At 38.6% G+C, this 14,992-nt stretch overlaps 1 protein-coding gene across 1 annotated transcript in view; it reads right to left on the reverse strand.

Annotated features, from left to right (window-relative positions):
• ITGBL1 (integrin subunit beta like 1) overlaps positions 1 to 14,992 on the reverse strand; it is a 149,002-nt gene that overhangs the window by 6,132 nt on the left and 127,878 nt on the right. The window contains exon 9 of the mRNA XM_080575930.1: positions 3,794 to 3,940. Within this exon, the coding sequence (XP_080432056.1) occupies positions 3,794 to 3,940 (147 nt within the window). The remainder of the gene's footprint in view (positions 1 to 3,793; positions 3,941 to 14,992) is intronic.

The raw sequence follows: 14,992 nt of genomic DNA on the forward strand, positions 1-14,992 counted from the left end.
ATCCAATTTTTTTTTCTTAAATGTAGATTTGTTGACGTCAACCAATTTTCCCATTTTTTTTCCATAAGTGCTAAAGTCTCTCTGATCACTGAAACTTAATTCTTTAAAACTTCAGAGCAGCCTCAGCAGAGTAGCTAATTTTTTCATTAAAATTTAACTCATTTATTCAGTTTATTGTAAGTTGACAAAAATTAATGCCTACTTTTAGAGAAATGCTTTAACCTGGAACATGTAAACTTACACTGGAAGAACTAATGATTGGAACATTTGGGGATGGGAGTATTTGGTTAGTATCTGTTTTTTCTGTGAGTTCAGTGTGTATTGCTTACTGTGCCATCAGCATAGTAAATATTGACATGCCTTACAAGAATAAAAGATGACATTACACAAATAGGCGATGGAGAATTGCATATATATTGAATGGTCACTCTATAGGAGCTACACTAAGACATACTTGAGTGTCATTAAACCAGATATCCCTGTTTATAAAAGCTAGAAGGTACCAACAGCCGAAAATAATGATGAATAGTATGAGAGTTTTAGTGAAATTAAAATAGTTAATAAGATCATTGTAAGAAACCTGAAATGATTCTGCATAATCAAACACTGATGCTGCTACTGATGGATGTTCACAATGTTTTAAAACTATTTTGAAGAAGATACAGCAAATTTAATGCCAAGTCAAGCAAGGAAGATCAGGCTTCACAATGTAAAATCTGTTAGGGAGAATGAATGTATCAAGTCTTTTCCCTGAACAGGGCATGCTGCTCTGGGAGCCTCCTCAGTTTAATTAAAACGAGTCTAATGAGTTGCGGGGTGTTCCCTGGGATGCCGGCCAGATCCTCTTGGATGAGATTTGGCTCATTACTTAGCCTGCGTGTCCTGCACCATTACAGTAGCCATCTGCAGCCCTACATTTACTGCCAGGGAGGCAGCAGTATAGTGGGTGTTGCTGTTTTCCTTGGGAAGAGCTTTTACTACAGGTGGCACAGTCAGTAAGCCAAGATTCTGAAAACAGCCTAGGAATGTGGATGTCCAACTTTGCTTATATTTACAGAGTGTAATTTTCTGCAAGTGTGCAGCAGTTACCTGCTGAAAACCATGACTCCTTAGACAATTAAATCCAACACAGAAACTCAAGCTCCCGCAATCCATTATAGCACTTGCATACTTTGGCTAGGTTTCCAGCAAAGATGGAAATAACAAACTCTGCACTCTCATTAGTGCGCAGGTTCTAAATTCTCTGTTATTTGACCAGTAATGGTTAATTATTGCTTAATGCACTGAAACAGGAAGAACCATTTCTTATTTTTGGCCTCTAGACATTGCCAGTCACACTAGCTATGAACAACATTTTAAAGTATGGGCACTCATTAAGACATGTTTTCCAGACATATTTAAGCATCAAGAATAGATATACCTAAATAATAATAATAACAACAACAATAATAAATAGAGAGAAAAAAAGTTTTGAGAAATTTGACTGTCTTCGCCTGTGATCCCCTTCCTGCTCAGAGAAGATGCATGAGGTAGCAGCCTCCTCCTCATGACTGAATCCCTATGGCTATGAAAGTGCTGCCCTCTTTAGCCTACCACAGCTGGGAAGTTGAAGTAGGTTTGGGATCCTACCCAAACAGAGGTAGCCTGGCGCTTCCTCCCTGAGAAAAGTGCCCAGTAACCCTTATTTAGGTGGACTAGATCAATCCTTCCATTCACTGAATGCCTCTCCTGTCCTTCACAGGTAAAACAGGCACCATCAGTAAGGGAAACAGATTGCTCCCCAAGTTTGAAGCACCTAAGGAAAAAAAAATAATCAGTGCCTAACATTAGAGCTTGTCTAAGCACTGCAATTTGCCTCTTGCAATTTGCCTCTTGCATGTTCATTGGCTACATACCTCTGGAAATTATCTTCCATAGATATTTCTCTGCCGGAGCAAGCACTTGCTTATGTCCAGATGTTTCCACAATAAAGCTGCTCTAGCATCTTGTTTGGCACAACTATATTGCATTGACTGTCCTGAGGGACACTTTCCATCACACTGGAAGCTTTGCTGTGCTGAGAGGCCAAAGAAACTTAAGAAAAAATCCCACCAGTGTTCATGAATATGGATTTAGGGCCAGGTTTGCAATTCCTGTGATTCAACAGTGCACTAAAACAGTAGAGAACCTGGGCCTTTACAGCCTCCTTTCTTGCAGCCAAGTTTAAAAGCACTGTTTGCATGCAGCTGTGGATAACAGAGCAGTTTTCAGACTGCTCTAGCCTACATCAGTGACCAGATCCCAAACCACTCCCCAGGCAGCCTAGCAAACAGGGAAAAAAATCCTTGGTGTCTCTGCAAATTCCTACCAGATGATCTGCTCCCAAAGCCTCAAGTTTATTTTGTAGCCCTGATATATGTGCTGAAAGTTACTTGTTGACAGAGCAAAACCCACAGGCTGGAAAAAATAGCTCTAAGCCATCCTTACAAAAAGATGGCAGATAGATAATACAAATATTTTAAAATTCAAGATCATTTTTCATGTTTACATTTATTTAGAATCTGATATGGTGTATTTTATTGATTTGAAGCATGTTTGCTCACCTTCACGGTTTATACAAAGATTCAAAGGGAGACCAAGGCTATGAGGAGAAAAGTTAGCTTCTGCAGTAAAACGGAGTAACTCCAATTCTCCAGTAATTCAGTATTCTCTTTCATATATGCTTATTTAAAGATAGCCATATCTCCTGAAAGCATTAGAGAAACAGTGTAACTTCCTCATTTTCTATGGCTTTGCACCAACTGTAGGAAAACCAATTGAAATGGTGCATTGGGGGAAATTCTGACAAGTAATAAAACAGATGGAAGAAGGTCAGACTGAAAACCCCATATACATTTCCTTTGCATGGAAATAAAAGTCACCAGAAGGGACAACTGGAAATCTGCCTGATGTACAAGGGTCCTAGCTGTTTTTTCCAGCTAGCAGGTAAGATAATCTCTTCCCTGTGCAATGGATATATGGGCAGAGGAAATGTCACATCTGTGTCCAGGTGCATTCTATCCTCCAACTAATCCCACCACCTATTTCCTGTCTCTTCTCTTTTAGACATATTATATAAAAAACAGATAGCTTGCACTATGGGGGAGCTAAAAAACCCTCTTTCCAGTAATGCAATTTCCAAGCCTGAAAGACTGCAAGGTAAAAACCTCAGAGAACAATTTCAGTTAATTATGAATATTTTCTAAATTTTATTTCTTCCTCTGGCATTTTCTTTTATAGCTGGACCGAAGCTGATGCAACCACCTGAATAAAAAGCAGTAAATGAGAGAGGTTGTGGGGCTCTGTCATGGGGGCTGACAATGTCTACCTTTCTTTTGCTGCTGTGCTGTGGGAGGGAGGTTAACCATATCAAATGTTGCTCTCCCCCACTTACTGTTACCTGAGATATTAGATTTGCCATCTTGTCCACTGCAGTGTTATCCTGTCCCTCTGACTGAATGGAGCACCAACATTTAGTTTATAATGTACAGCTGCTCGACACAGAGCGTCAGATAAACACGTGCAGGAAATTATCTGCTATTAACAAATTGCATAGGAGACCAATACTGTTAAGCGTGCACGGCTGTGGTGGGCGTTGACAAAATGGATGTAAGTGCATTACAGAGCCGAATGTAACATCTTTTTAATAATAGGTGCCTTTTAAAGAAAGGGTTACTAAAAAACAGCCCACTGCCACACACATTAGTCTGCTACAATATGATCATTTTCTTCTGCCAGGGCACTGCCATGGGGTAGCTCAGCTGCAAGTTCTTACCCTTCCCCGAGCATAATACACCATCCTCTGACTCGCAGAGACTTCTGCTCTCCTCTTCTGTCATGTTGCACTTCCTTGAATGCTGGCACAACTTTCCAAACCACCCATTCTGGCAAATGCATCGGCCGCAGGAGCAGATGCCATGGCCTGTAATGACACCAAGGTAGGTTATGAGCAAAACAAGCAGAAAACAGTGACATGCTGAATAGCATAAGTATGGCTCACCACCTCCAGATCTTTTCCCATTTCTTTCCTTCATGCTGAAAGTCTTCCCTCATCCTGAAAGGGATGCGTCAACTTGAAAGCTAAGCGTCAACTCACCACAGCCTACTGAAGACAGACACAACCCCTTCCCTCCCATCCCATCACCTGAAGAAGCAGACCCCAGCTCAGGACTGACTGAAATGCAGAACACGGCAGAGCAGGCAAGGATGCTAAAAGGTGCAATCTTCTCCAGCAGCCCATCACTGCTGGTCAACTACTGCAGTGCATGGAGCAGCTGATGTGCAGAGTCTGAACTCAGCATACTCTGCAATGACTATAGATTAACTCATGCAGAAATCTGATAGAGGATGTAGATCATTCCACCAGGCTCTCGTGCAGTTTCTAAAACTGGCTGTGCCTAAACCCAGGGACCCGACAAATAGTTGCTCTTACCACCCTAACAAAATCCTGTTTCTCTTCTGCATCTCTTCTACACATACCCCTACCTCAGCTCAGAAGTTTAAAAAGTTTGCCACTTTCACTCCTACAATGAAATACTGAGGAAGAAGCAGGGAGGAGGAAGAGACCAGAGCATCCTCCAGAGTATCCTTCAAATTGTATGACACCAAGGAAGGCCTCTGAAGAAGAAGTAGGAGACAGCTACTAGGTGGGCACAGACAGACTTCAATTCCCAAATTGAGACAAGAAGCCTGAATGAGACGGAAGGTGGACAAGCAGAAGAAAAATATAGTAGAAAGGACAGCTATCAAATGATGATTAATAACAAGCGGGGAATGAGGGTGAAATGAAAGGACAAAAAGGAAAGAGGGACTAGAAAACAAAACATATAAGTGTCCATAAGTGGACAGAAATAGCCTGTGAAATCATAGTGGAAGAAGTGGTAATGGTAAGTGAGGGAAAGGCCAAAGAAACCCTAGAACATTGTTCAAATACAGAGTCTAGATGGTATAATTGATTTTAGGGGGAAAAAAAAAAAAAGAAAGAAAAAAAAAGATTTTTTGAGTTATTTGTTTAAAGGAAAAAAAGAAAAAGGAAAATATGTCAAATAGTAAACTGAGGTGAAAAGCTAGAAGAATGAAACAGTGCCAGCAAATGCAGACAGTACAGAAATGTAAAATGGGAAAAAGAAGTAAGAAATGTCTCCCAGCCAGCATTTCACTTTTCAACACAGATTTGTATTTCTCTGGAAAAATAAAATAAAATAAATCCTTAGCTGTTCAGTTTACTGGGCTTAAAAGAAGCAAATTACATATACCATCGACTTTTGTCCTATCCCACCAGTTATGTAGGGCAATGGGAGTGGAAATGAAGGAACTAAGATAATCTGGGAGCTGGGAAGAAAGGAAAAAGCAAAAAGCAATAGGAGTATCTGGCAAAGCACTGAGCTGTAGGATGCAAACCAGCAATTTTACTTTTCTCATTTGTGTTCTTCCAGTGAGGCAACACTGCAACTTGACTTTGTAAACCAGGAGGCAGTACTGACAGCAGCCCAAAGGAGAGACAAATCTTGTAGCTGCAGCAAGTGGAATTCCTTAAGACTTTACTGATAGCCAAATATGTCACTAATTTAAACTAGAAAAATACTGGAAGCTCCAAAATCTTGGAGCTGTTCATATTTACAGCCATATAAATGTTCATTTTTATAGCCCAGATTATGTATTGATTGCTCCTTATTTCTTAGGTCTGCTTACCTACACAAATTTAAATGCTTGGTAACAATGAAATATAGTTTTATTATGAGAGTGTTCTAGCCCACTTTTGCAACTGACATTCAGGAATTAAAAATGTACATATATGCATTTAACATATATCAAATATTATACATTGATAGCTATTAATAATAGACACTTGATGCTACTTTAGCTTCTGTGTTGGATTGGGAAGCAACAGCTATACCACAAACCAAAACACAAGAGGAAGAAAACAAGCAGACATACTTTCCCGTATGTTGCTTCCAGGTAGATGGCATACAATGGTCTACAAAAACTTACTATGGGATGCGCTGCTGTCAGAGCATTTTATCTGCCTTGTTAATTCTTTTCTTAGCAACATACAGATTAGATTTAAGAATACATCAGCTACTGAAGAGCAAAATGTTCTACTTGATTTAGGTGTTGGAAAATTATTTATAGAGATAGAAATACTTTACTCATTTTAGCAAAGAATAGTAAGAAATCCATGCTGATTTAACCGAGGAAATAATTCTGCATCATTCTTCTTGTACAGTCATTATGATTTAAAGCATGCACAGAATGATCATGTCTGTAAAGCCTTCATGCAAGTCAAATAAAAAGGTAACAAATAATCCATTAATTTGCAGAAAATAAAGGATAAAGCTTAGAATTTCCCACATAACATTTTTACATGCTTTTTTTTTTTTTTTTTTTTCCGCTTTGACCATTCCTCCCCTCCCTTCTATTCTAGAGCCAGCTGGAACTGGCTGTGCACAACATGGGGCAGCTCCTCATCTCACAGAGACCACCTCTGCAATCACCCCCCCCCCCCCCCCCAAAAACTTTGCCACTTACACCCAGTACAACCATATAAATCCCCAAAGCATAAAGAACTCTTTTGTCTTGAGGAGTCTAATTTACCCAAATAATATTTACTATATGATGAGGTGAGATGAGATGTGAGACATGAGACAATGCTGGAATTATCGGGACAGGAGTCATCAAAGACTTATCTACACCTCTCTCAATTAGATTTTCTCTCTACAATACATTCAGATGTCTTCTCCTACTTATTTGCAAATCTTTCAAGACATCGTGTTTCCATTTCTGGTGGAAGAAGAAACCATAGGGCAATAGTTTTCACTGTTATGACACTCCCCCTGCTGCAAGCTTCCCCCCTGCACTGCTAGGTCCATTGCTGCCCATGTCCAAAGGCACCGAGGCCAGCTTTAGTTTGTCCTGGCTGCATGACCTACATCCTCACACCAAAATTTGGTGTGAGACCTAATGGACAGAGACCATGGGTGCTGGTGGATGTCAGAGTGGTATATTTGCAGCCAGGAGACCCAGGCTGAGCCATCAGTGCTACAGTGGAGTAGAGGTTGGTAGCAACTCCTCAGGAATGTGGGGTCTCTGTGGAAGCTGTGGCAGCTGGCTTGTCCCCTCCTGGCTGATGCCATCTTGGGCAGATGCAACTCTTTGGTGGCCCAATCCACCTTGGTGGTGAGCATGCAAGTGCTTAGCCCAATGCTTGTTAATTCCTCATTGTCTTCCACGTATGCTAGCCTGTGAATAACTGCTTTATTTGGTTCAGTTGTGTATATCCTACTTGGAGACAGTCTTTGCATTTGTCTGAAGATGGCTGAACAACCAAAAATAAGGGCCAAAACATCATAACCACTGCTTTCAGTGGAATGCAATATTCAAATTATTTTGAAAGTGTCCCAGTTTCACTCCAATGAATCTCAGACTCTCAAAATTATGAACAACAGCAACAAAAAGCATGTAAGGTCCTTTTAGATCTGAAGAAAATTCCCTTCATGGAGGAGTTTAAAATTCAAGAATACAGCAATCACAGAAAAAGCAAAGGGGAAAAGGAAAATCTCTAATTGAATATGTAAAGTTCAGCCCAATTGAACTGGCTAACGTGATGAAATACTGATTTAACTTTTCAGATCAAACAGATTTACTGGAAAGTGTTGGCCTATCATCAATTCAGACTTAACATAAAACACTTAAAATCACAAACAAGTTGCATACTGCAATGGCTCTGAGACGATAAATCTTCATTCATAAAAATCAGTGTTAATGAACATTTAAATATGTAATATGAATTTTTTAAACATTAATCTTCAGTAGAAAAAATAAGACATAGTGGGGCAAAGGAGAGAAAAAGATCATATTAAAGAAGCTGTCACTTTGTTTAGAATTATCAATCAATCCAATAACCACAAGATTTAAATGGGAAAGATGAATGCAGCAACAAAAAAAGCTTAGACAGATTACTAGCAGAGGTAATTGGTAACCCCGATTGACCCAAATCAACTTAGACACTAGAATGAGTTATTTCTTACCATGCTTAGAAAGAAAACTGTGTGGCTGTGGGGAACTTCAGTTCCAGAGAACACATGCAGCCAACTCCAAATGTTGTCAGACTCTACTAACTCTACTAGTTAGGAATGAGAAGTCTGTACAGCCAAAGAAAGAATGACGAAATAGATATCAATGAATATAAATAAAAAATTTGGTTCTGAATAAAACTGACATAATAAAAAACAAAGAGATGCCAGAAAAATTAGTAACCGGATGAATAACAGGTCTAAAAAGTGTTTTAGGAACATGAAAAATCTCAGCATAGTGCAAAATCCCCAATTTAGAATGAAACAGTAAATGAAACAAATATTTCTCTATATATTTAAATATAAACAGGATTTATTTTTTATTACCCAAGAATAGTAAAGTATTTTCCATTATATTATTAACATAAAAGAATATTAAAAATAATCTGTTGGGAGAAGTATTTCTAACCTGCCTGCATATACTAAAAGAGTTGATTGAAAAAAAAAGTACTTGATCACTTTTATTTTTATTGAATCTTGGAATGCCAGGAGAATGCCAGGAGATTGGAACAGCTGTGACAACTACAGGCAGAGAAACCTAACAAAAATCTGAAACAAAATACTGATTGTCTATTATATTTTCATAATAGTTTGCTTAGTGTTGTCCAAGTCTAGTAAAGGTGGACTGTAGCTCCAGCTTGAGGAATGCAATAGACAGGTAACTCAAGAGAAACTTCCAGTGGAACACTACGGTGAAAAGATCTAATGCAATCCCCACTTGCATGTAAGAGGAGAGAACTGAGTAGGAACAGTAGTAGAAACATTTAGAGCACTGATGCAATGGAAAATCACTGTGATAATCCATATTTCAAGAGATTTTGAAAAACTTGGAAAAGACCCAAAAAAGTTCCAAAGAAAGAATTCAAAGGGCAGAGAAAATGGCTTGTTGAAAGATCTTCAAAGATCTGTATCTGTAGCCTAGTGGGAGAAAAAAAAAAAAAAAGTCTAAGAAATGTTTCAGCAGGATCTGCCTTCTTGGAATTCTTGAACTACCACAGAAAGACAAAGCACGAACCAGAGAGAAAAGCTAGTACTGACAAATTCATCTCAGAAATAAAACAGCATTTATACAAGGATGACCATTACTGGAACTAACTTACTAGCAACGTTGGCATAGGCTGCTCATCTCTTAGTCTTCAGAGCATGGCTGTATGCCCTTCTCAGGGACGGGCTGCACAAAGTACACAGACTTCAATATAGGCGAAACCTGCGTATAGCGTAATGGCTGTTTGTAGTCTAACGGCTATTTATATTCTAATATATGAAGTTCAACACACAAGCCCCTTTTTGGCCTTTATGAATTAGTATCTATTAGTCAACTTAAATACTGGTGCATTAGCAATTTCTTTATTGTTCATTTTAACAGAAATATTCAATTAGAAACCTTATTCCAATCCTAAATCATGTTTTATGCTGTCTTAAAAGCTGAACAAACTAAATTCTCTATGCATCTATGCGAAGTTTCACCTACACCTACACAAATGTCTGTATGACCAGGACAGAAATCTGTAGTACATTTAAAAGAAAAAATGTGAAATACTGAGCTAAGTAACACCAACTGAGTTTAATACAGAATACACCATGCACATTAATACATGTTCTGGTTACCTTTTGAATATATTTGTTGTTGTCTCTGGATGTGCCTCAGAGCTAGGATAACGCAGTTAAGAGCAAGGACATAGGCTTTGAATCACTGACTCTCTACTTAGCGTTATCCTATGGTCATTTTTACTTTTTTTTTTTTTCAGCATCAGTTTTACCCTCTAATCATGTGTTTGAAATTTTTTTCCTCAAGAGAATCAACTGCATTCATTTTCAGTAATAAACATCAGAAATATCTCTACTAAATAGCATAAAAATTCTGAATTTGTAACAATGACTGACTTCAGATTTCTCAATCAAGAGAACTTAGTCCCTTCTCTGAAGAGTTTACAATAGAAAAGATGGGGAAGAAAAAAAAATGTTATTTGAACGCAACAGGAACCACAGAGAAATTATGAGTTCAGTTCAGATGCCCAGCACCATTTGACATAGCCTAAAACATCAAGGATTTCATCATGGCAACTCTACAGGTCTCCCTGTGTCCTTGTAGAGCCACACTGGGGTCAGGTAGGATAGCTTTGGGCATTGGAAATCATACACAGTACCTATGTTTGGTCAACTGAAGGCTTTCAACAACCCCCTATAGTCTGTGAAATTCATGGTAGAGTCAGGAGTTGAATTCTTATTTCTGAACTTTCAGACCAGCCAGTTTCAAAAGCTGTCTGTGGTGGGAAGATAGGCTGGTATCATTTTTTCTTTCCTATATGGTGTTCCTAAGCATTTTAGCTATATTATGTCCTATATACTTCTGTTACTGTGAAGCAGTATTACTGCAAGAAATGAGGAAATTGTCTAACAGCAACTGCACCATAATATTAAAAGTTAGCTTTGCTTAATGAAGCATATCATTAATCATAGCTTTCTCATTTTAATGGTTATGGTCTTACTGGTCTCATAAGAACATGCCATCTGAAAATGTCATGTTTCTGCCTCACTGCACAGATGAGAGAATAAATGTCATTCATGATTTCTGCAGTATGGACCTAGAAACCTTCATTAATTAACCATTTTTGGAGCATATCTTTACCATATAATAATGCATAGTTATATTCCAAAAAAGGAAGTCAGCATGTCCTCTGAATCAAATTACTTAGCCTGGCTGGATAGTAATGAAAAACTTATATTCAAAGGAGAATAGCAATTAGGGGCAATACTAGCCTTTTGAGAGGCAGTTCCTGCATTGCAAGTCCTGGTAATGATTATGTGATCCTAGAATCCTTCACTAATTTTAAGAACATGATGTGTCTGTGTCTGTTGCAAAAGTATAAAACAGAAGGCTGGCAATTGTGGCTGTAGAAATTGCAGGTGTTCCCTTGTTCTTTGCTAATACATACGCTACTATTTGAAATGTTAAGACTGGTGTAAATGAAGTATGAATGGAAATGTTTACGTAACCACCAGAAGAAACACCAGAATGAGGTTAAAAACATGACCCCCATTGACAGCCAACAGCACGTTCATAGCAGAAAAACTGACAAATGCATTTTGTCAAGACCACAAGGCCTTTACTCTAGTAAGAGCATGTCATGATGACTCGATGTGAACAGAAGACTGCTCAACAACAAAGGACGTCAAAGCAGCACATTATATATGTCATTCCTTTCCTTTTGAGCCCAACAGGAACAATATTATCCTAAGAATGTCAAGACAACAAGCACCAGACCTGCATAAATCTTAGGGAGGTAAAAGAAAGCAAAATCCTCAGTCAAGAGAATGGGTTCTAAAGGATATAAAAGACATGTCTAAAGACCAGCAGCCTGTTGACAGTCAAGAAGAAAAGACCTAGTAAGGACTTGATGGCAGGTGGCTCTTATTCGTCTTCTGTATCACACACAAGTGATCCTGGCCAAACATTTAAATCCAGATATTTTGGTGCCTGCAAGTATGTGAGCATGTGAGTGTGAGTGAATTAAAACAATGAATGTGTCTGCGTGGTGAAAATCAATTTACTTGGGGATTTTTAAAATATATATATGTATAAATTCTCCTCCAATAAAGCCTTATGTAGAGTTTTGCTTCACTGATTTCCTAATCTTAGAGGAGAAAGAGATGTGAAAGCAGACCTGAGTGAAGTGCTATTTATTACCTCAGCATTTTCTCCAAAGCACAGAGCAGCTCCTCCACTTTTACAAGGCTCCAAACTACAACCAGAATCCCTAACTTATGAGCCTAAATACATTGGTAAAAACAAACAAACAAAGAAGATAGCTGTATTTACTCTTTGATGTGACAGGATGTGACATGCCAGTTATTCCATTACCTAACTGCATTCTCTACAATGTTACCATTATATTTTGATGTGCAGTGGACAAAACAAATAGTTAAGAAATCATCAAAGTTAATTTGCTTACTTGAAAACATATATATTAGACTTCCCAAGGTATTCTATTGCCACCAGTCAAAGATTTCACTTACCAGGGTGATGAGAGGTTTAGTTGTTTCTTAGTATGAATGACAGTACAAACTTCCACGACTAAATATGAAAAGGTCTCATCAAAGCTGATTACATAATTGGTGGCCCAGTATATAAGACACAGACTGAACTAGTGACACAAAACGGTATGGCAGCATCCCTAGAGCTATGTAAAGGTCCTGCTATGAGTTATAAACTTCAATCTTTGCTAAACACCCCAGTAAAGCTTGTGTGGAGCTTCAACCAATTTTTTTTTTCTTGTTTTCATCATAGGATTATTAAGCAGCATAATCCTGTACCTACTGGTAGCATGTGGAGGACCCAGAAGGGCTTCTGTGTGATTCCTTCAATAGATGATGCTTTGTTATGACAAGAACTCACAGCAAGGCCAATAACGATCCAAAGAGCAAATCAAAATGAATGGAGTTCAGAGCTTTATCAGATCAATTTCAAATTGATCTTTACTGTTGTCCTGAATTCTTACTGCCTGCCTGCCCTCAGTCCTGAAAGTGAGCAGAACATGTAGAGCAACTGTCAGCTCAATGAGGTGGAGCAGCCAGCAGTGATATCACTGAAAAACATTACTGGACACAGTAGGGGAACAAATGACTCTTGTAAGCTCAGGACACATCTGCAGCTTGTATCACAGCCATAACCTCAGAGGAGTGAGAAAAGTATCTCTCACCAGGACACAGGATATGCAAAGATTAAGCCTTGTGTATATCAGTGACACAGCTGTACAGAGAAAGAACTCGTGCTGGCATACCTGTGATTCTCCAGTCATGTATGTGCCGCTGTTGGCACCAAAAGCATTTAATTTGCGCATGAAAGTATCAGAAACTGCGTAAAGTCAAAGAAAATATGATGTAAAATATTTCTGAGGATCAGCAGTGCAATACATAAGGGCAAATCTTACATCATTGAAAGAAACTGAACTCCAGGGAACAGGTCCTTAGGTAGGTAGAACATACCAATCTCAAAAAAGCTGCATGAGACACCTGCTCCAGACATAGAATATTAAGTCTCTGCAGAGGCATGGACAAAAGAAGGGGAATATGTATGTTTTATCAGAGTGCTGTGGAATCTGTGCTGAGTCCTCGTGAAACTTCTGTCTTTGTGGAGAAGCAATGTCTCTATTCCTGGTACTGCAGTGATGGGCAGCTGAATTTTTAAGTGAATGACTCACTACAGTCATGCAGAAACATGGTAATAAGGTCTCACTCAGTTGTACCCTAATTTATCATATCCTTCGCCTCATGTCTTTCTACCATCACATGGACAGCTGGTCTGGAAAGCAAGCTATTAATCAATCTCTGCTGGTCAGAGGAGGCCAGTAACAATTCTTATCCAAATGATTTAGGTTGTCATTCACATTTCTCGTTTCAGCATGCATTTTATTTCAAAACACTGGTCCTCTTTCTGTGTACTTACAGGCACTCAATGCTCACTGTCAGACTCTGCACAATCAGAGTCCAGCTTCTAATTCTCTGCAGCCAGAGTTACTACCCAGGCCTTATGGCCTGACAGTAATTGCCTAGGTAGTGATAGTGGTAGAAAAATAATAATGTAAAGAGGAGAAGGAAAGAGGAAGGAATAAGCAGTTCAGCAAGAGATTTAAGAGGTTCAGGCTGAGATGGAAGATTGGCAAATACAAAAGGAAGAGAGAGAGATGTGTGTACCATTAACACAAAATTAGTGGGAGTTCTTTAAATAGATAAATTGCAAAATGGGAAAGAACACAAGGCTAAAGTTGGTAGAATCTCCTAAAAGTGAGGAGATGAGAAATACCATATATCTAGGGAAGCATTCAAAATGTTTTCGGAAGTGATAGTCAAGCAAAATATCTGATAATTCCTAAAGGGCAGGGCTGAAGCTCTTGGTCACATCAGGCACTGTGAGGAGCTGAAGAGGATAACAATGAAAGACATTCCTACATCTCATCAGAAACTGAGGGAAGAGAAATTTCAGTGAAAAGACGGAATGGAAGCTGAAATTACAGAAAATGAATAAGGAGTAAAAAGCTCATCTTATGAATCCGAAGGGGAGGGATTTCAATTCTTTAACAGTGAGATGAAGAGAAATCTGCAATCAATGGGGACTCTCTGAAGATAATGTATATGTAGACATTCCTATACTTACACCTAAATAGGTGCTCCCTCAAGTGCTAGAAGTTTAAGGAAGTGGAAAGGCAACAGATTATTGGGGTAGAGGGGTGGCTTCTTGGGCAGGTGGATCAGAAGCACAGATGGACACAGGATGATGAAAGAAAATAAGGGTTCTGGATCTGCCAGTAATTAAAAAAAAGGAGAAAGGAAGAAAAGAGAAAAAAAAAAAAAAAAGAGGAGGGAAAGTAAATGAAGAACACACACTTCTGAGCTCCAGCAACCAGGAGAATGAAAATTGCTATATGGAAGGGAACTGTGTGATTAGTAAGACATTTATGTTTGTTAATTTGAATCTTGGCACACTTCACATGGAAAAGCCAGACAAGCACAAAGAAATACTTGTGTGGCCTGAGAACAGAAACAGAGAAAGATGGGAAAACATTCTTTGCTGAAAAAAAACGAGAGCAGATATAATCATACATAATTATGATATAGGAACATGCTTCAAGGAGTAAATTAGAATCAAATGTAGAATAATCTAAAAACAAATTGATATTTTAAAATACAATAGAAAGACAAGGAATTAAAACGTCAGGAATATGAAAAAAATAATCTGCCAGTTATTTATCACTGCAATCCCAACAGACCTACCACAAAAATCCAACAATTTTTAGAGGGCAGCATTAGCAGCGGCATGGCTTCTAATTGGGAAGACTAAAACTCTAGAGACCAGCTGCACCTCATTTTGTTCAGTCAGCTATAGGTAAGAAAAAATTCTCTGG

This window comes from Anser brachyrhynchus (genome assembly GCF_964034855.1).
Source record: "Anser brachyrhynchus genome assembly, chromosome: 1".
NCBI lineage: Eukaryota > Metazoa > Chordata > Aves > Anseriformes > Anatidae > Anser > Anser brachyrhynchus.